At 41.2% G+C, this 21,784-nt stretch overlaps 1 protein-coding gene across 1 annotated transcript in view; it reads left to right on the forward strand.

Annotated features, from left to right (window-relative positions):
- ESR2 (estrogen receptor 2 (ER beta)) overlaps nucleotides 1–17,744 on the forward strand; it is a 32,167-nt gene extending 14,423 nt beyond the window's left edge. Inside the window, exons 4-8 of the mRNA XM_009332723.1 lie at nucleotides 5,659–5,958; nucleotides 11,047–11,185; nucleotides 13,503–13,636; nucleotides 15,282–15,456; nucleotides 17,555–17,744. Coding sequence (XP_009330998.1) covers nucleotides 5,659–5,958; nucleotides 11,047–11,185; nucleotides 13,503–13,636; nucleotides 15,282–15,456; nucleotides 17,555–17,744 — 938 coding nt within the window. The remainder of the gene's footprint in view (nucleotides 1–5,658; nucleotides 5,959–11,046; nucleotides 11,186–13,502; nucleotides 13,637–15,281; nucleotides 15,457–17,554) is intronic.
- Nucleotides 17,745–21,784: the final 4,040 nt, after the last annotated feature.

Here is a 21,784-nt window from a genome sequence, read left to right on the forward strand (position 1 = left end):
AGTTGCCGGGGACCAAAATCAATATTAAGAGCAACATGCCATATAACTGCCCACCGTATCAGACAGCAGAGACATTTGCAATTTTCAAAGAATTTGTAAAGCAGGAGTTGCTTTAAAAATAGTGTGTTTCACTGCCAATGATATCTGTTGTGGCTTGTTCATGGGTGAGTGAACCACAGGCTCATTTTAATGACTTTTTTTTCAATATGTGTCTTATTTCTTATATTCTTGTGATCATTTACCCATGTGGTCCATGGTGCCCTTGGTCCAGCATTCTCAGCTGAATACAGCTATTTTCTTGCGCAAAGAATAGCTCTAAATAAGGACAGTGCTGTAGGAAGAATGAGGGATTTGATCATCTTGTGCACTTCTCCAATTGCCTGAATTACCTTTATATGAATTAATGTTAGCTATTAAGTATAGTTAGAGCGTTTGTGGTAAAGTCGGAAATAGTCCCTAATCTGGGAAGCTGTAAGTATTTTACTGCTGTGCCTTTACACAGATTGATTCACATCTCTGTGTCTAGTTAAGCCAAACACTAAGCTGGTCTATAATTATTTATAATATATAGATTTATAAGCACTTATACATGACTGTTGGATGCTAATAGACGTATAGGTAAAATTTCTCAGTCCTGCCTAAACTTTGGATTAGAACAAAAAGCACAGAAGCTCCTTTACATTGTTGAAATGTTGTTTTGATTGGAAAGGCTGCTACTTTCTGATATCAATTGACTAGCAAGCTTAAATGTTGTTTTCTTAGATGTGTAATCTTACAATGCACTCTTTTTCTTTTTTTAATACAAGCAGAATAAACTTTAACGTGGAAATAAATGGTATCTCTTTTAATTACTGACGAGCTGTGTTTTATGCACACTGCTCAGTGACTCAGCCTTCACCTGCTTTGGCAATATATGTTGATTAAAAAATACAAACAATAATTCAGAATCTGGTTTAGTGGGGGTTTTTTCCCCCCTTTTTTTCATCACCAACTATATTTTTTTTAGTAACAAGTTTTTTATACAGAAATGTCATAACACTCCTAGTTTGGCTTTCTGCACTGGAGATAGGATTATAGAAACTGTTTTTATGTTTTAAATGGAGCATTGTTTTTTTTTTAAATAAGTACTGGTTATACATGAAACTTGATTTAGTTAAATAACCTAAAGTAATTTAAAGGGGCTTGCCATTTCCCAGTGAGAACGCTCCACAAGTATTGATACCTTTAATACTGACAATAAGTATCACAACCTGACTGAATTATTTTAAGGTGGAGCATGGAGTGCAGCTGCGCAGATGGAAATTGTACAACATTGTATCAATTAGAACAGGATGCTAGACTACTATTTTTTAATATTTTTTTAAATTTTACTGATTTCTTTGATCTTCATTAAAGTACCTGGTCACTTACCTGTGTGTTTATATTTTGGATAGGTTACAAAATAGTATTTGAAAATCTTTACAACAGTAAATTTGAAAGGATAACTTGGGTCTTGGCATCAAAGGCCTGATATTTTCCCTGCCACAGAGAAGTCTGGGGGACAGTGTAACAGAGCTGAGGACAGCTGGTCAGAGGATGTAGAGTCCCACAAGAGTGCACTTGGTTCACTTCAGTGCCAGGAACTGAACTAGGGTCAATGAGCTGGTTGCAGGTGCTTTCTTGACCACATGTTACTTCTGGCGGGTGTGTCCAAACTGCTGGAATTTCTTCCTCATTGTGTTGTCAGGCATCTCCTCCTCTCCCCAACTCCCTCTTAAACCAGCAATTTTTCTGACTTTATTGTTTTAGATATGGTCCCTAACTGAACAACTTTTCCATGTGTTTAATTAAAAGCCTGCTATTTGTGTGTCTTCTTTTTTGGGGCTTCACGGCTCCACCAGGTACCGGAGAATAAAAACTATGCATGTTGTGGAGCAGTTGGTATTTTTTGATAGCCCAAGAAAATTTCTCCTCTGCCCTGCATCTCCCTATGGCTTTTAGTCCCTCTGTGCTATTTTTCTTGTTCTGTCCTTCAGGATGCCCATGTTCAATGTGCTTCAGCTCTCTAAATAGTGGAAACGATGTGAGGTGTTGCTTCTTGCTTTAGTTCAGTTCTCTCCTGGTGGTTACGGTCTCTACCATGTACTTTCATATGGAAATCAGAGCCATGGAGATCTCTGTAGGTAGACCACCCTGATACCTAGGCATTTCCTCATCTGTCTCCAGTTGTACTTTTGTTCCAGTTGCTTAGCTCACTGTCGACCTTTCCTCTTTGTCTTCCCTGATGGAAAATATTTACATACTTTCTGTGCATGACATGACTTCAGAACAGTCTGCAGCCCACTGTGCCATTCTAATGGTTTTCTGAAGCTGACAAAGCACTTTAAGATTTTCCTCTTGACCTTTGTGCATCAGTCCAAAATGAGGCTTAGCACAGAGTTCACTACATCATCCAAGTGTCTTTTTAGAAATTAGTCTATGCCTCACTGTCCTTTGACTCTCTCAGGAAGAAAAGGATTTGCCCAGACAGACGGTTGAACTCTGACTTTGTAGTTCTGCAGGTAACCTTTTTTTGGGTATCATCAAGTTTGATTTCATGAATCTACCATAAGATAATGTCTCCAGCTCTGATTGTCTCTCCATTTCCCTAACTGCTGTTCAGCTACTCTGACAACTTCTAGCTAGATGTCATTCGGCTAAGCATTTGGTTCTGCAAATCATTGATTGTTTTCCTTCAGTCCATTATTCGTGCAAATGTCCTGTCAGTACTCAACCCATTTCATCCTACCCATATTCCTTTTAAGGACGCAAACCCATCCTTGCCCAAAATGGTGCTGACCTTAAGCTGGACTTCCCAGCTGATAATGCTTCCAGTTCCAAATGCCTTGTTCCATTTGGATTCCTCCATGCCTGAGGACTGTTCATTGAACCAGCTTTGCCTATTTGTATTCTCTACTCTCTTGGGTTTCCAGATAGAGGGTGTTCTCCAATATTGAGAACTTCTTTAATGGTCATCCTGTTCTTTCTCACATCTGAGGTGGTTTACTGAACAGGCAGCAAGTGAGGATGATAGCAATGTGCAGTTGAAAGTTCCACATCCTTAAATTCCTGGCAGACTTTGTTAGTCCTTACCCAGTCTTTTCAGTGCCTTCAGGTTGTACCCGATTGGCCTTTGCATCTCACCTTTCTCATGGGTTGACTCAAATGGTGCTTGATAGCTGCTGAAGACAAGACAGGACTATGACCTGAAAAGCCACCTCATCTGAGGAACCACCACCACTGAGAGTCTGCATTCACCCAACATTTTATTTACCAAGACAAAGCCTTGTCAACAGCATCTGAAATTAATTTTTTGTGCCCTAGTCCCTTTATTTTTAATTTGGCTTATGTTCGGACCTCTTTGTTAACTGAAACCCAGGGCCAGAATTCCATTGCCTGGTTGGAATTTAGACAACTCATGGTCTATATAACTCTGATGGTTATGGATGAAGAATGGTAGGAATTACTGAATCCAGCAGCTTGACAGAAGGGAAACTGCCACATTGCCGTGCCCCCAGATCCAGTAGCAAGTCTGAGCATGTATTATTAGGCACATACACACACACACTGACTGTATCCACAGTCAGCCACACAGATCAGCACAGACAGAAAATATAGCACTCATGTGAACTGAGCAGTGGAAAATATATGCATTTATACAATATGGATCCTTCCAGTAGCTGGGTTTAGACACTCAGTCTGTCAAATAGTTGGCCTGTGGATCCCCATATCTCCCCAGCTGACGGCCTCTGGGTCTGCAGCCTCACCCCAGTTGCTGGTAGTCAGACCTTCTCCCACACAAATGGCTACAGAAATACACGTGCTATGGATCCCTGCAATAACTGGCTTTAGAAAGTCAATGTTAGCCAGTAGCTGGCCCCTGGATCCTCTATTCTTCCAGGTACCTTGTGCACAAACTCCTTTGCACATGTGTGCGTGCGTGCATGCACACACACACACACACACACACACACACACACACAGAGGTCTCTGGCAGCTGGTCCAAACCTGTGGCCCTACTGGTAGCTGACACCCAGATCCTCTGGTCTTTCTAGTAGATGGCTTGGAATGCCTGGTCCCTCCAGGTGAACTGAAAAGCCTTTCCTGTTGACTTATCTGCTGGGTATCATGCCCAGACCACAGGCTGATCGTTCTCCTTTGATAGCCCTGACAGTAGCCTAGTCAGTGTGCTTGTTGTCATTGATGAGGTTCTTGGGATTCTTCCATCTTCATCGTTCCTTTGCTTCTTTGTCTTCATGCACTTTATGGAGCCTTTAATCACATACCCTAATGAAGAAGAACCAGAGACTGTGACCAGGGCAAGAAGTCTTTAGGCAACACACCAAAAAGGCTTCATAAATGTAGTAATGTCAGGATAGTAGCAGTAGCAGAAAGGATGCTTTTGTCAAATTCATTGTGGGACTGAAACCAAATGAGACAATTTATTATGCTTTAAGACTCCATGGTCTCTATGTATGCAATAATAAATGCTGGTTTGGTATAGATTTATGTTAGCACAGGCATTTTCATACCTATGAAAAGTCAACCTTTGAGTATCATATATCAGTAAAAGTATTGATGACCAGCACAAAAAATTAACTCCTAAAAGATTTGGAGGACAATTTACCTGTGATACTAGAAATGTTAAGTGCTGGAGGATTCCAGTCTAAGGATCTCTTCAGCAACTTAATGTTTTTAAATATCCTGATTTTTAATATGGTACAATCTTGCACATTACTTACTGCCAAGGATTATTTGTAAATCAGTAAACACAGTCCTTGTAATAGAATATGCTGAAGGGGTGAGGGAAGTAGAAGCCATGGCTGAATGTTTTAGCAAATCCCCATACCGTGTTTTTGGAGACACTTTTAGACTCTTTCCATGGCAGCTATGCAAGAACAGGTAACAGTGTTCTTGCGCTGTTGGTGGTCCCACCAATAACACTGACAGAGAATTGGAGAATGTTTGGTGTTGTCAGCATGAACAATAGATTAATTCCAGGAATTTAAAGGACTGCTCTTTGCAACAGAAACAGCGTTCTGCATGCAGAACTCCAAACAGGGGGCTTGCTCCTTCAAGTTGTAGATATCTGAATTCGCTTCGGGGAAACGCCTGCTGGCTTAATGGGATGTAGGGAGAAAATGGGTTGCATCTTAGTAAGTCCCTAGCTGAACACCCAGCTAGCAGTGAGGCCTGGCTGTGCTTCTGGCTGAGGTATTTACTCTGTATCATGGCCCAGACTTTCAGAAGTCTTTTCTTCCCCCAGTTTACATCTAAAACAGAATTTAAAAACAGAATTTACAAACATGTATCTTTATTTGCATTTAAAGACCTGATTTATCTCTTTTTGATGTCAATGGGAATTTTCCCATGGACTTTTAAAGTGAGTTAACTGAAGTTAAAAAATAAACATTTTTCAACATTATTCTTTGTTTAGTAGAATAAACAAAAGCCTCAGCTGAAGTCAGTGGAAACAAAGTTAAGTCAATGCTGAATGCTCTAGAAATTCTGAAACCTGATGTTCAATATTAGAACATCCGATTTTAAAGGGTTTTTCCCCTTCTCCCCAAACATTTGGATTTACATAATGCAACACTGAGAGAAAAATACTTCAATGCAATCATGTGCCTCTCGTGTCAGCCTCAAGAAGAGAACGTTGTGGATATCGGATCCTGCGTCGCCATCGTAATTCAGAAGATCAGGTGCATTGCATTGGCAAAGCTAAGAAATACAATGAGACGGCGACCCGCGTAAAAGAGATCCTGCTCAGCACAGTCAGTCCGGAGCAGTTTGTTTTAACACTACTTGAAGCGGAGCCTCCCAATGTGTTGGTGAGTCGTCCCAGCAAACCATTCACGGAGGCCTCCATGATGATGTCCCTGACAAAACTGGCAGACAAAGAGCTGGTTCACATGATTGGTTGGGCAAAAAAAATTCCTGGTAAGAACTTCAATCTTGTTTTTGTTTATTTTATTCAATGCTTTTACCATCAATATATCATTCTCTACCCTGAAATAATAGCACAGCACAGTAAATGTGCGGTATGAAAATCTTAAGCTTTTTATCCTATAAAGTAATGGACAATTTATTGCTCTCAGTAATTCCCCTGGATGTATTTTGATTTAGACAATGACCTAGCCCATAATTTGCTGTTTGTTGTTAGTCAAATACTCGTTCATTTTGCTAAAAGCGTAGTTGGTGTTGCATGTAATTTCTACCTCATCAACTAGAAATACCTGATTAATCTGATTTAGATGGTTCATTAAAAGGGGTATTAATTAGATTGCTATAAAAAAGAATTTAAGACCAAATTCTTTCCTTGAATCCTGATAGAAGGTTTCCAATACAGTTGATGAAAACTGAAGTGTGTGCAAGCACTGTCTGCAATTGCTTCAGTTGACATAGTTACTGCACAAGAGCATCAGATTGCAAAGTGGTGCATAGTATCAATCTCAGAATTATTGTGCCCTCTCCTTCAAAACAAAAATCAATAAGGATGCTTTTGGTCATTGGCAGCACAAAGAACATGCACTGAAGTACAACTACATGCCTTATTGCCTTGAATGTCTCAAATGCGACCACAGTATCGTGGCAATGTACCATTTCACGTCTTACAAACTAGAAGCGGTGAGCATTTGCAATTCCTTCTTCATGAAGCACCCATGATTAAAACAGTCAGGCTAAACAATAAAAGCCAGAATAAAAGCAGCCAGCACACAGAGAAGATAGTTGTGCAGAAAAACTTGCTGGCTGGCATAGTCTAAACCACAGACTGTGGCCCTTTAGTGAGAACTAAGGTGACCAACTAATAATAGTGAGCTGAAAGAAGCATTGAATAATTGATAGACGTATAGCAGCATGGGGCTTGATCCTTAACTTCAGACATAGTGCTCTGCTAGAAGTGATCCCTACGGCTGTGCTTACCTTGCATGGCTAATATATTCTGCAGTGTGTCTGGTAGTCCTAACCCCACGTCCATCAGGACTGAGGAGCCAGCACACCATGGCTGCTCTCTTGGATTTTATGCTGAAGGCAACCAGAGCATGCTGGCACGTGCCCTGGTCTTGTCATGCTTGTGCACTATAAACAGCACTTCCTGCTGCTTGAATACGCACCTAGGAAGGCGTGACAGTTATCCTTACGTCTAGAAATAAATGGAGTGTGTACACAGTACAGAAAACAAGCTTGGTGGAGAATGCTTTGTATAATCCTTAAACTAAGAATTTAGCATAAGGGAATAGGATCCTGTTTCAGATCTAGTTGGAGTGGCTGAAGGTTCTACCAGCTCCAGCTGCTGGACCACATCTCCTAGATCACAGTCTCCATGGCTCAGTGTGGAGCCATGGAGACACAACTACGTGTGTTGGAGGGTTCAGGTGTGACGGTTTTAGGGTGTGCAAATTCCAGGTCAGCTGCTGAGCTGCTGGGGAGGAGATGCTTGCACAGCACGAGCATCTTAAACCATGCTGGCCATTTGCAAAGTGACAGTGTTTTTGCTGTTAATGTGGAATGTTTTAAACTGAGAGCCCGAATCCGTAATCCTTATTTTTCCTGATTTAAGAAACTCTGAAAATAACTGTAAAGTAAGTAACCATAGGGGGTTAAGTGGTGTCTATTGCTATAATTTCTTGTCTGATCAGAAAAACTTGAATAAAAGGTACCATTTCAGAGGACTCCATATAGTCATGTTAATCCGGTAGGAAGTGAATTGTGAAGGAAAACCAGAGAAAGTCTTAGCAAACAACCTCATTTTAAGCAATATTTGAATGGGGAAAAAACCCAAAACAACCTTTTCCATTTTCTGATTGTTCTTAATTTCTATTTTTTTTTAACTGTCAGCTGTTTAAAAAAACCAAACAACCACAAACACAAAACTTCAACCAGTTGAGATTAATTTTTTTCATTTTTTAATAGATCAGTTTCCAAACCAACCCCAATTTTGACACTGATCACTTCTAGTTTATTTTCAACATCTGTCTGAAATAAAGACTTTTTCTTGGCAATAAGAGAACTGTATGAAGAAAACCCATTGAAGCAGTCAAAGCCCTTCAAAACAGTTCCTGGGAATGTTGACACTTTATCGTGTATGTTTGTTTTTTCTGATCACTCCTGTTACACAGAACAGAAGTAAACACCATTTTAGAGCAATGCCAAAAATAGATGTGATGTTTAATATGTACCTAATTATAAGTAATATTGCCATATTACATGGTAGAACATTTTACTTGAATGTGGATTTATTTATTTTTTCCATTAAAATAACTGTGATGACTGAAGCTTAAGTCAGATATTCCGTTTTCAAAAATTCTTGCCTGAAGTTAATCATCTAGATCCATGCTCTGCTTCCTGGAGGTAAGGTCTTAGGAAAAAAATAGAGAGTTCGTGACTAATGGCCCAGTGAACAGTAATTTTACTTTCTGTAAAGTTGAATATTTGCTTTTGTGTAGCTGGGTAAGAAGCCCATTTTCACCTCTAAATTATTATTGGATATTATTTTGACACCAAAAGTGAAAGAAAATCTTTTTATTTTTCCTTATAGATGCTGATGTTAACAGTAACTTTTTGCCTAAATAGGAAAGATAGATGTTTAAATTTTATGTTTTTTCGTATTTAATATTTAATGACCTTTTACTCTGTGACTGTATTTTTTTTCTGTACTTTCAGCTTAATGGATTGTATTTTTGTTGTTGCTCAGTAAAATAGAAGCTGACACCTGGATTTTTTTCCTTCTGAATTCCAAGTATTTTAATTTTAAGTTGTCAGACAGCAGAACATAACTTCTATAATTGCCTTTTACTTTGTTGACCTAGTCTAAGAGAGTTGAATGTGGTTCATAGCTCAACCTGTATTGCTAATCGATAGGATGTTGTCATAATATTGAAATTTGGATTCATTATGCAACCTAGCGTGTCGCTGGCCAGAGCGGTGTGTCTTTTGCTAGTTACTACGCATCCAGCACAAGATTTTTCATGTCTGTCTATAGTAATTTATAATTAAATTATTAGTTATAGAGCACACGATTTAAAGGACGTCCTACAGCCATAGAAAAAGAAGTAGTTTAATGTACTCTGCAGCAAATACAATAGGACTTCTGACACTGCAATGGAAGCTGTGGTGGTGATGTGCTGTCCTCGGTCTTTAAAGCTTAAGATTGTTAGGAAAAGGAAAGGCATAGTCCTTCTGATAGCTGTGCTCAATGGTCATAAATCATACTGCTGGTGCTGATAATGCGAGTTTAGCAGATGACATCCGGGATAAATCTGCATCTTTAAGTATGTGTAGATTGAATGCTGGGACTTGGTCTGACATCTCGCTCAACTGAGATAGTTTTTAAACCCAATAACTGGTTGTTTATGCTAGAGAAATCAGCACATGCCTGTGTAAATATTTATTTAAATAAACTTCTGAAATGTCTTTGGGCTGTTGTTTCCCAGGAAACTGCCACTGTCGATTTATACTATTCACACTTCCATGGTTATTTTTCTAAAAGCACTTTTAAAATTATGAGTGTGTGTCTGGCAGATAATCTATTGTTGGCTGCGGATTCGGTAGTAAATTCTGTGACAGCGAAATCCAGGACGGAAGGTACTGCTCATAGGCTCCTGTTTACCCTTCTTATAAAATAAAGAGCAAGGCTATCCATTTTGAAAGGCAGCACTTTTAGCAATGATAAGAGAGAGTGCACATTACCCAGTTTATGTCAACCCAGGGCTGTCACCGACTGTCTTCCAGCTTAGTAGTTTAATAAGATTAAAATGCATGGAGCATTTGTATAAATTACTGACAGCAGATTCTTTGACAGCGCAAATGTACTGTGTGCATTTTAAGACCTCAGACAACCGGAAAGAGCTGTGGGAAACCTGTCTCCCACGGCCAGGCTGTGTAATGATTTTTCACTCTGCAGAGTCGTAGATACCAGCTTGTTTAAAAATGAAGCACCTTTGCTAAGATACCTATCTAACGCAGCTCTGCTTTGAAAACTGTGGCCTGATCTTGGTTTTGAACACAGCTACGCTTTGACCACTGAACTGGTTGTCATCTGTGCTTTATTCCTTGACTGAGCAGTCTGCTTTCCCACTTGCATTTTGATAATTCACACATCTTCTGTTTTCTGTGTTTTGGGGGTTTTTTTGCACGTCTGTTAATGTTATTTCTCTTTATTTGGCTTCTATGCGTCTTTTTTCCCTGGTCTTTTTTGCAGGGGAAGAGAAAGGGAGGGCAACTACTTTATCTCCCTTCTGGCTGTGTTGCAGTGCTGTATGACACCTTGCTATAACTTCTGGAGACAACTAAATGCTGGGACAGGCTTAGGCACAATTGCATTAATTCTGTTCTTGCTTCTAGGACGCTGCGAATGGAGGCAATGGGGACACTAATACCTTCAGCAACTACCCTTGACTTTTTTTTCTCTGGTTTATTGCAATTTTGGGGAAGGGGGTGGCAGGAAAAGGATGGGCTGGGGTCAACACGTCATTTACAAAGGGGATGATAAAATATGTGGGTTCTTTCATAGTTACTCAACAAACCCAGAAACGTGCCTGTCTTACGAGAAAAAAAAAACCCACGCTGCAAGCAACAACCATATGCATTCTGGGGAAAGAACAGGCTATTTTCTTAGGAGTCCTCTGCAGTGCAATGCAGTAATCTCCGACAAATGTGAGTTTCCTGAGTGAATCCCTGATGCCTCTCAGGAGGCTGTGGGACTGTCATCTAAAGAGGTGGCCAAGCATAAGGCAGGTCCTCTGCCATCACTTGAGTTTCACCAGCTGTGTGGGAGTAATTGCACTTGAACATCACTCTGCTTTATTTCAAATGTTTTGTGGAAGATTTGACAATGATAATAACAAATATTTATGTTCCTATTTGAGATGGCAGCATGGCGCTTCTGATGTCAGTGCTCCCTTTTCTGGCTTTCTTCACAGCCCATCATTCTTTCTATTTCTTTGTGTTTCTCATATACTCAGTCTTCTTTATCAAAACAGAGAAATAAACAGGTTGATGTATTTTATGCTATTTTCATAATTTTAGGTTTCATTGATCTCAGCCTCTATGACCAAGTAAGACTCTTGGAGAGCTGCTGGATGGAAGTTTTAATGGTTGGTTTGATGTGGAGATCAATCGACCATCCTGGGAAACTGATTTTTGCACCGGACCTTGTATTAGACAGGTAGGGGAAATAAATTTCTTGAGAACACTTCATATTAGCATGTTTGGAGGTGGTGTGAATGGTAAGAGGAAGAGCATTAAGTATGGGAGATGCTATTAGTATTTTATCTAACAATATAATTTACCTGTATTGGTAACAATAACGTCATGAGGTTCCACATCCTTACAGGGGCTTAAGGAATGCTAAGCATAACCAGTATTGTTGAACTTGCCAGTTCCTTAATTCCTGTAGCATGTGACATTTTGAAGTTTCTCTGTATTTTTCACATCTTTTGTTGGTTTTGTTCCTTTTGGTCTGGGTCTCTAGATGCTGAAACTGTAGACACATCAACACAATGCACTACATTGTCAATCAATTTCTTCCAGCTGATAGATTTTCTCCCCCCATCCCTCAAAAAAAAGCAGACATAGTGTCAGGCCATATTTTAATTATTTTAAGTAGCTTTTCTACCTGTTTTTCTTCCTGCCCCTAGTGCAGACTTCATAAATAGCTATAATAATGAAAATTGCAGAACTAGTCAAAAGGGATTAAAAAAACCCTAGCTTGCTTTTTAATACTGAAGGTATTTTCTTCAAGCTAAAGCAGGGTGTCTGCAAAATTATTTCTCCATAACATCATGTACCAGCAGAGAAGAATATGGATTAGTAAGGGTGTTTTTCTACAGGACCTTAGAAGGATTTGACCTGGGCTTCACATTGGTAAAAAGTCAGGGAAACAATCTACTCTCTTGGGTAGATTTAAAATGCCTCTTAACCTTTTCAACCTGGGGAAATTCAGTTCTGTACCAGTTTTGTGGCTTGAGCTGAATAATGATCACCGTCATAGATACAGAAAGCAAAATGGGTTAGTAAGAGAAATAAATTTAATTTATAAAAGATATGAAATAAATTATTATTTGCTCATATAAAATTCAATGCAAGGACACACCGTGTTGTTCAATGCAATAATAAGAAATTCCTGAAAATGTATGATACATTTAGTTCCTCGGGAGCTAACATGTGCTGAATAGAGTGAGCTTATTTGATGCATTCCTTCATCTCCACACGACACAGCAGAGTGGGAGCTAGCAAGCGTCTGGGCATACTGTAATTTTATTCTTTTTAAGACATGCATATATGAAACTGGTCTGTAACTTGATTGTTTTTATCTTAGCTGAACTTCAGATACATTTCCTACATAATCTTTGTAGACAAGTACTTCTCTGATGCTTGTGTCTCTGTTTTGAAACTGGCAGCTGCCCGTGCTTCTACAAAGCTTAAAATCCTCCTTTGCTATGAGGAACGTGGGAAACTGGGCGATATTCAGGCAGCTGCCTTTCTGCGGGCAGTACTTGCTGCACCTGTTAGTGTTATCTGCCGGCGCCTGCCTCACAGCCTGAAGGCTCAGCGCCTTCCGCTTGGGATCCAGTAGAGGAGTAAAAAGTTCTTTAATTCTCCTGCACTGCTGTGCTTAAGTCTGTCGTGTCTTAAAAAAGCTACGGAAAAAAAAACCCCTCACATAGTCTTCCAGATGATAGTATAAGAAGCAACCCTTTGAATACTCTGTTGTAGAGCTTAATTGCTTTTTAAGTCCAGTACATGTAAAAAAAAAAACTAACCAAAAAACTGGAACAGTAACTTCAGTGGTTTGAAATTTGCTGCTGCTTAATTTTAAACCCATTGGAATGCTTAGGGTTGTTTGGGTTTTTTTTCAGATCAGAAAATGGGACCATTTCTAATATCCAAAACAGAGAAAGTTGCATTCAGTAAACACTCACAAACAGAAAAATAACCAAACCACCAAAACCCCAAAAATCTTCAAAGAAAAAGGGGATGGAGGATGGGGGTAGAGGTTGTTTTATTCTTTAAAAATGTCTTAGTGTTCCAAGAAACTTATTTTAGGGGGTCTGTCTTATTCACCAAGTCCTGAGGCCTCCGTCAGGTACAAATAGTGATGTCACCAGTTGTGGTATTAATGCTTTGTGAAACAAATCTGGAAGATGATTCAAAATGGTACCGTGCCCTGCACTACAGAGTTTCAAACCGATTATCCAGAATTGTACTGGCTATGAGGATAAAGCCTCTACACAGAAATATGGTCATACTTACCTGCAGTCAATCCTGCATGCTCTTTAAAGAGAAAATCAGTTTCTTAGAGGTGCTGACCTTTTATACCAGTGTAATTTTCAATTTAGATTTCATGATAGAACCTTTCGAATCCTCCCAAAGATGAGATGGATAGGCCTTTTGCAACCTCCTTTGTGCTTTGACTTTTATCTGGCTGAGTCAGAGTTCCTTAATTCTACTTTTTCGGTAATATTTTAAATGTGTTTCCATAGGGATGAGGGGAAATGCGTAGAGGGAATTTTGGAGATCTTTGATATGCTCCTGGCCATGACCTCGAGGTTCCGAGAGCTGAAACTGCAGCACAAGGAGTATCTGTGTGTCAAGGCAATGATCCTCCTCAATTCCAGTGAGTACGCAGTTGACTCTGACGCTTACCAAATTGTACTTTTTATTTCGAGAGTGGCTGGGAAATCAGCCTCTAAAAATGGCAGAAATATCAGATGAGATAAAGCCGTTGAAAGAGAACAATAGGAAAGGACTTCTAACCATCAGTTTGTAAGGGTTTTTGCTCAAGAAACTTCTAAACTGTATCATTTGCTGGATTTAGGGTCTATGTCCTGTTGTAAGAATTGCATGAAAGACCCAAAGTCTGAGAGCTTCTCACAGGGTTGGGCTCATGACCCAGGCTGTGGGTCTGTCCTTTTCAATGAGAACTTTTGCTCGTATCTCTGTGGATCCTGGTCATGTGTAAAGTTGCTGTACAGCTCTACAAACCTGTCCTTAATTCTTAACTCTAGTAAAACTAATTACTCAACTGAGTGATGATTAATTGGGCTTAAATGTTCCTATTTAATGGTAATTAATTTGTAGAAATGATTGAAAGTACTCAACAGTTCTGCAGGATGAATTTCAGGATAGGAGCTTTGCTTTGCAACCTCTTACACAAGGTGAATAAGAGTGTGTGTTTGCTAGTTTAGGGTAGTCTGCAGTAAAATAATTTTGTTCCCCAGAACATGTTGTAATTAATGTTGTCAGAAAAACCCCACAACAAAATAACATCTAACTATTTACATCTCCTGTTTTCAGCAAGGAGCTGCTGCATAATTCTCAGCCCAGTTCTGAAGGGGAATAGTCCAGCTGTTATCCCACTTGTTTATTTCAACAGACAACAAAAGCTGTTCTTTCTTTCTTAAAAAAACCCACAATAACAACCAACCAACCAAAAAACCCAACAAAAAGCCGTATTTTCTTCAAAGGCTCACCTCTCAAAAAGTCTCTCCTTTCACCTCTCCCTGCTCTCCTTTCTTGTCAAAGTTAATCTTTTACTCCTAATTTTCAAGGGGTTCTGGAGCTGTGTCCTTCCATAAGTATCTTTGGAAGGATTTTTTTTTTTATAATACCCAGGTCTCTTCTACTCTATCAATAATGTTATTGCGTGTTTCCAAACCTTCCTAGTCGTGATTTCTTCTCTTCCCTCTCCATACCCCCAGTCCCCTTTTTTTGCTTTTGCTGACTTTCAAGGTTTCTCACTGTAGGCAAGTGCTGCATTATGGCACCCTTAGTGAGCTGTAGGGAGGCCATGGCAGGCTGGGTCTATGAGCTGTGCCTCTCACCATGTTCTCCTCCCTCCCTAGGGTATACTCGAAGAAAAAAATTTTTTTTCAGCAAGAAGGTATTAGAGCAAGCATAATGCTATAATTCATAATAGTTACTGAACTACAAGGTACAGAGTGATTCAAAGGAAAAACCCCTGGAGAATGGAGAGCATGTCCATTCTCTGGACTGACGGGTCTATGTTCAACATGTTGTCTTGGGACGATTTGGGAGAGTTATTCAGGTTGCAAATGATGTGGCCGTCAAATTTTGGCAAAGGAATGTAAGTCGGAGCTTGGTGTGGCACATGGAGCATCGTTTGTACAGCCTTGAGAGGGAGTGTCAGGAAACCTATCTTCTCTAATCCTGTTGAAATATTACATCAGAAAAAAATCCACAGTGGTAGCTTTTTTTCCTTCCTCATAAGCAAGGAGTATTTCTTTCTCTCCTCTGGTTAGGCATGTTTCCTTTGTCAGCGGAAGAACCTGAAAGCAACAGGAAACTGCATCACCTTCTTAATGTAGTCACAGATGCTTTGGTGTGGGTTATTGCAAAGAGCGGAATCCCCTCACAGCAGCAGACAACTCGTCTGGCCAATTTGTTGATGCTCCTGTCTCACGTCAGACACGCAAGGTAAATTTAACAGAATGTGTGTAAGGCGTTAGTGTTTGTTTCTTACAGCAACAAAGCAAGGCTTGAAGTCCAGAGCACTCCCGAGGGAATCCTGGTACTGCTCTTCATCTCTGTTCATTGTAAGGCTTTCCTTCCTAGCACAACTAAACAGGCAATATACTGAAGTGCTTGCTGGCACTCAGAAATGTTGTGTTGATATTGAAATGCTGCCCTAACTGTATTACGTTAAATTGTTCATTATGTATCTGCCTGAAATGTTTAACAATAGTAACACAAATTCAGTCTTTCAAAAAAAGACCCCACCCAGCCACCAAAAACCTTCTGTCCAAAATAAAAGCCTCTTTCAAAACTGATCTGCAGTGTGGGCTTTGGCAGAGCAAAGTGTACTTTGGGTGCCATGTTTGTTCCAGGCCACATTTGTTGTTTTTTACTCAGAACCACAGCATTTTTGCAAGGTGACTCGTGCTACAGCGATGCCACCCTCCTGCTTTCCCCGTGGGAAGCAGCTCCTCTGCTCCCTGCCAGTTCCTGGACCTCCTTGAGCTGCTCATCTTTGCTTGCAGTACAGCAGACTCAAACGCAGGGCCCTACAAACAGATGCTTTAATTTTCAGGCCGTTTGTCACTTTAAATTATTACCCAGAGACCAGCTATTCACAAGGCTGTCTTATGTCTTGGCTTTGGACTGTGTTTCCAGGGAAGACAGTCCTGGGGCCAGGCTGGAGCATGCAAAGGAGAGATGGGCATATCTGGCTTGTATAGGGACACTGGAAAAGGGACAGCCACCTTTGCAGCAAGCTTCCTGGGAGAGCGGGTGGCAGCAGCAGGGACCTGACTGTGCCAAAAGGCAGCTTTTAACAGCCGGTTTGTGAACGGGGGGGGGGGGGGGGTTGGGGACCGGGCTTGGGGAGGGGGGGGGGGGGGAGTTGGAGAGCCGGCCCTAAAATAAGCCAAGCACCAGCCAGAGCTGAACCCGACTCACGCCTCTGATGCACTGCCATCATGTGGGTTGCCCACTGTGATGTGACACCACATCACAGCATCGCAGGAGCTCTTGTTCTGGCATGGCGTGAATAAACATTGTGAATCTTTGCAAAATTTGTATATTTTCTTATTAAAACAGGAGTTTTTGTGGTGTGCCTGCCTCAGCCAAAGTCTGGAGGCTACTTGTTGTGACCTGTCTCCTTTACGTTGCTTAGCACTGGTCAGTCAATTATATTTTGTTCTGGAACTAATTGATGCTCTTAGCCTTGATTACCAAATGATGCAGGACTCTCAAGAGCTGGGTGTAGGAGTGGGGCTGCAATTTCTTCTTTGCCATTAACGTATTTATAACTCTTGAATTGTAGAACCTCATTTTTCTGGAAGCATTGCCCCCCTCCCAGTCCAGTCCACCAGGTCAGCTATGTGCTGGCTGTCTGCTGCCATTTCCACTGTGCTAAATTTGGTGTTGAGCAAGCACACTTAGATTTCAACCCCAAAACCTTGAGTGCATCTGAAGTAAATGTATGTGCAACTGCAACGGCAATAGCCAGTCTAAATCATGATACAGCCACAGAGCGTTCAAGCTAACAAGGTGACATTGTCTCTTACTGCATAACAAAAAAATTACTTTTAAAGCCTGTGGCCATCTGCAAGATCTGGCACTGGACATGTAGAGAGGAAACAAACTGCTAGAAGTTAGCCAGGGCAGTTTCGTCTTCCTACTCAACCAGGCAGGAGGGGAAGGGTAGGTAGTCACTAGGGCTACACATTGTAAATTCCCCTTTTGTATAAAGCTGCAGCGTGTGGGCCTCCCACTTTTACGGCATCAAAGAGGTTTTCTCTTTGATTTCAATAGGGTCGGTACATCTGCATTATTTTCTGAAGTCAGTTTGTGTGGTGTAGAACAAATCTTGGTTCTCTAAATAGTAAAACACTCCGCTTTAAAGTATTGGGATGTTGTTACTGTTGATAGTGGTAGGTGATCTCCGGGACTACAGCAGCTGAATCCTTTTAACTCCTAATAAAAAAAGGACTCTCTTGAGGCCGCGAACGTGTTTTCTTTCTCTGCATTGTCAGACCCAGATCGCTGACTTATTTTCTGTTCTCCTTCACAGTAACAAGGGAATGGAGCATCTCCTGAGCATGAAGTGTAAAAATGTGGTCCCAGTGTATGACTTGCTGCTGGAGATGTTGAATGCGCACACTCTCCGAGGCCCAAGGAAGTCTCCGGTCACACACCCCGAATTTGGCCCATTAGAACAAATGGAGACTGGAGACAGTCTGCGGAACGGGGCAGCCCAGTAATTCTGTCGAGACCTGGAAATATGAAGCTTGTTCAAAGCTGTGGGAGAAAACAAAGCTGCTGTGATGGGACTGCTGAAGTGTGACCAAGTGCGAGTCCTCATCTCTTCTAGATTTGCACATCTGCATCTCGGGAAAGGCTTGTGGGACGCACACCTTTGTCTGTGTTTCTGACAATTATAATAGCTGCACTTTTATAGTGCCTTTCCTGAGACTCTTCAAAAACACCTTATGAAATTAAGCCTCAGAACAGTACTGCGAGGCAGGGAATTGCTGCCTCTCCTTTCCAGAGGCAGGTGAACTGAGGAGACAGAGAGATAAAGGGCCTGGCTTAAGATGACAGAAGAAGTCTAGGAGTGAGCACCTAGGTCTCCATCTCCCAGACCAAGGCTTTTAAGCGCTGACTAGATGATCTCCTCTTTCAGCATGAGATCGTATGAAATGTAGAGCAGCATTGTTTGGGACAGATCCGCTTACCTGTGTGCTGGTCCCTGGGGAATGCCTGGTTTGCAGCTGATCTAGATGAAGTGCTGATATGTACAGTGTAAAGGAGTTTCTTCTGTTCTTAAATATGCAATGGCTGCGAGCCCCTTCATTTGAAGGCCATTCAGAATAGCTTCTAGGGCCCGTTCAGAGCCTCTTCAGAAATGTTAAACCAAGCTTAAGTTTGTATTTTGTGAGCCTGTTCTTAACACTCACATTATTATCTGTGTATAATTCTTCAGTGCTTTAAACAACGACCAAACTGCCTAGATTTTTCAGTCAACGGTGACCTTTGAAACGTGTTTTGTCTGTGAGATTAACATGTTGTTTTATATATTTATTAATGATGTTAAATCTATTATAATATTTAGGTACAAGAGGTTTCTCTGTGAATATTAACTGTTTGCATTTGTATATGATCTGCTAATCAGGGCTTGTGAAATCAGCTAGAAACAAACCATCTTCCCTCCCCTTTTGACTCGTGGGTGGAATTATGTCCTGCCCGCCCAAAACCTCTTGCAGCCATCTTGCAGGGGGTGAGGCAGTGGACGGGAACCTAAGCTGGCACCTGCTTTTGCCTGCTGCCCTCAGGTTTGCTGCTTGCTTGTTTTCAAAGCGCATGGCACCTTATGCTCCGGTTTTCGTACCTTGTATAGAATCCCTCAAAGAGCAGGGGGGATGATGGTTCTGGCACTTCCTTCGCTTCACAGGTGTGACGACTTGTTTGAATTTCATGGAAAATTACATTAAACCCCCCCGTTGCGCTGATTTCTGCATGTGTTTAAGCTGCACTGAGCAGAAAGGCGAGAGGAAATAGCCTAGCCGATGACCTCAGCAAAGAGCAGGATGGCATCATTCATTCTGGCAACTGCCGATGCCGCATTTTGATGTGAGTTAGAATTGCAGTCACTCAAAATGTGTATGTGTAAATATAATACATGTATGTTCTGGACATTTCATGTGTGGTGAAATTAAATTGGGATCACACCAAAAGTCTATTTTGAGCCAATAAGTCTTTTGGATTAGGGACTTTGATTAGCATGCCATTTGCATACTTTGAATATTAGTCAAACCTTTGATCTTGGTGTTTTTTCAAAGCCAAGGACAATATTTTTTATAGGAGGAGCACAAAGTTTTCAGTGAGTTACACAAATATATTGTCTTGTTTTGATCTTGTACTATAGCAGATGCTGCTGATGGTCTAAATTTTTACTAGCTGTCTTTTTATTGTTTTTACGAAACTGTAAAATAGCAGTGCCCTTCTAAATAAGTGTAATATTTACTACAAAAAAGGGAAAAAATGTGAGTACAGTCTGGAATTTATGGGTACTTTCATTCTGAGGGAAGTTTTGCTGTGAAACCGACGTGTTTCAGTGTTTCTTGGGCTTGATCACCTTCTGGCCTCAATGCCTGTTCTATTGTTCTTTTTCTGATTTTCCTTGTCCTCTGTAATCTTTTTGTTTAATATAGTTTTTCAAAGAAATGTTTAAGTGATTTTTTTTGTTTGTTTGTTTGGTTTGCTTTAGAAGTGCTGAATTTATGTGCAATCTTGAAAGAAACCTCTCAAAAAGAAAATGGGAAAGAGCGGGTATAAATCGTAAGATTAACTTCTAAATGGAAATTTGCTCTGGCTTGACTTTGTAAAAGGGCGATGCTGCAGATTTGTGCCACGTGTTGTGATTCATAAATGCCGTTACTAGCACAGTGCAACTAGGAAAATGATGTGATTTTAACAGATATTTTTTGTCTTGTTGAGCACCATTTTATTAAAAGTTACTACTAGTGTTTTAAAGTGGGCAAAAGCCAATAGCTGTCGACTCTGGATTAATGTAGCTGTGTTTGTATTTGGCTAAGGAGAAGGCGCACGTCTCTAGAACAGCACAGTTTATAAACAGGGAGCTGTGTGACAAAAATGACGTTACAGGGGTGCCTTCGCCTCTTGAGAGAGATGTTGGGTTTATCATGGGTCTGTATCCCGCAGACTCTCTCAGATGCTGCATTCCTGGTGTGGAGCATGTCCATGTCCCTGCCAGGCCCGAGCAGAGCTGCCACGCTGTGTTCCCGTTTAGATATTGGGGGGGCTTTTCCAGTTTCAGCACGAATGAATTGAGTGCTGAGGAGGGGGTGAGGAGGGGAGGAGCGCGGAGCTGGTTGATGGCTTTCCTTCACTGCTCTGCTGTACGTCGGCTTCTGCTGCTGAGCCGGGACCTGGCCAGAGGTGGCTGTTTCTACTTGAAGAAATTATGCTGCACTTCTGGGACGTTCACAGAGGTGAGCAGACTTGGTTCATGCAGGGGTGCCAGTTGCCATGGATTAAAAAAAAAAAAAGAAAGAAAGAAAGAAAGAAAAAAAAATCCTCAAACTTTTCCTTACGTGTGCTGTTAAAAACATGCTGAGGTTCCCCTCAAGTCTGGAACTAGAACCAAATGGTAAAACCACCTTATTTTTTTTGGAAGAAATGTGGTAAGTCTTGGAGCATTTTAGGCAAGTGAAATGCTTTGTGTCCAGGAATGTGAGACCTTTTCCACACCTCCAGCTTCTTGCAAATTACCCATTTTTAGTGCTGTCACATTGCCAGTCAGAGAGGAGAATATGGGGAAAAAGATGTGTTGGAACATTCTCCCTTGAGATAGTGCCCGACAGGCTGGGTGCTCCTGTAAAACGTGTAGCAAACTAAGACAGGTAGCACTTAAAATCTTTTTTCAATAAATATGCATATTTCCATAATAATAATATGTTAATTCCTTACTGACTAAATGATAGATCTGTACAGGGATCATTGTGATGAAAGGAGAGCATCCTTTTAAGTGCTGGAACTTTTTCTTTTCCTCCTGATGGCCTGTGGCATATGGAAGACATTTGCTGTATTTGCATCATTACAGTGGTTTAACAGAGCCTAAAAATGCCGTGAGCCCTGAGAAAGTTGCCTCTTGGTAGTATTCGAGCTGTCACCAGTGATCAGCCTCTTCTGAGGTAAGAATTTTTGTCTGGTTTGGACTTTATCGTAGAATCATAGAATGGTTTGGGCTGGAAGGGACCTTAGAGATCATCTAGTTCCGCCCCCCCGCCCCCCGCCATGGGCAGGGACATCTTCCACCAGACTGGGTTCCTCAAAACCTCACCCATCCTGGCCTTGCACAATTCCAGGGGGGGGCCATCTGCAACTTCTTGGGGCAACCTGTTCCAGTGCCTCACCAACCTCACAGTAAAGAATTTCTTCCTAATAGCTAATCTAAATCTCTTTCAGTTTAAAATGGTTACCTCTCATCCTATCACTATACTCCCTGATAAAGAGTCCCTCCCCATCTTTCTTATAGGCCCCCTTTAAGTACTGACAGGCTGCAATAAGGTGTCTCCAGAGCCTTCTCTTCTCCAGACTGAACAACCCCAACTCTCTCAGCCTGTCCTCATACAGGAGGTGCTCCAGCCCTCTGATCATCTTCATGGCCCTTCTCTGGACCTGCTCCAACAGGTCCATGTCTTTCTTATGCTGAGGGCTCCAGAGCTGGATGCAGGACTCCAGGTGGGGTCTCACCAGAGCAGAGTAGAGGGGCAGAATC

The sequence above is a fragment of the Pygoscelis adeliae genome, unplaced genomic scaffold (genome assembly GCF_000699105.1).
Source record: "Pygoscelis adeliae isolate BGI_AS28 unplaced genomic scaffold, ASM69910v1 Scaffold179, whole genome shotgun sequence".
Lineage (NCBI taxonomy): Eukaryota > Metazoa > Chordata > Aves > Sphenisciformes > Spheniscidae > Pygoscelis > Pygoscelis adeliae.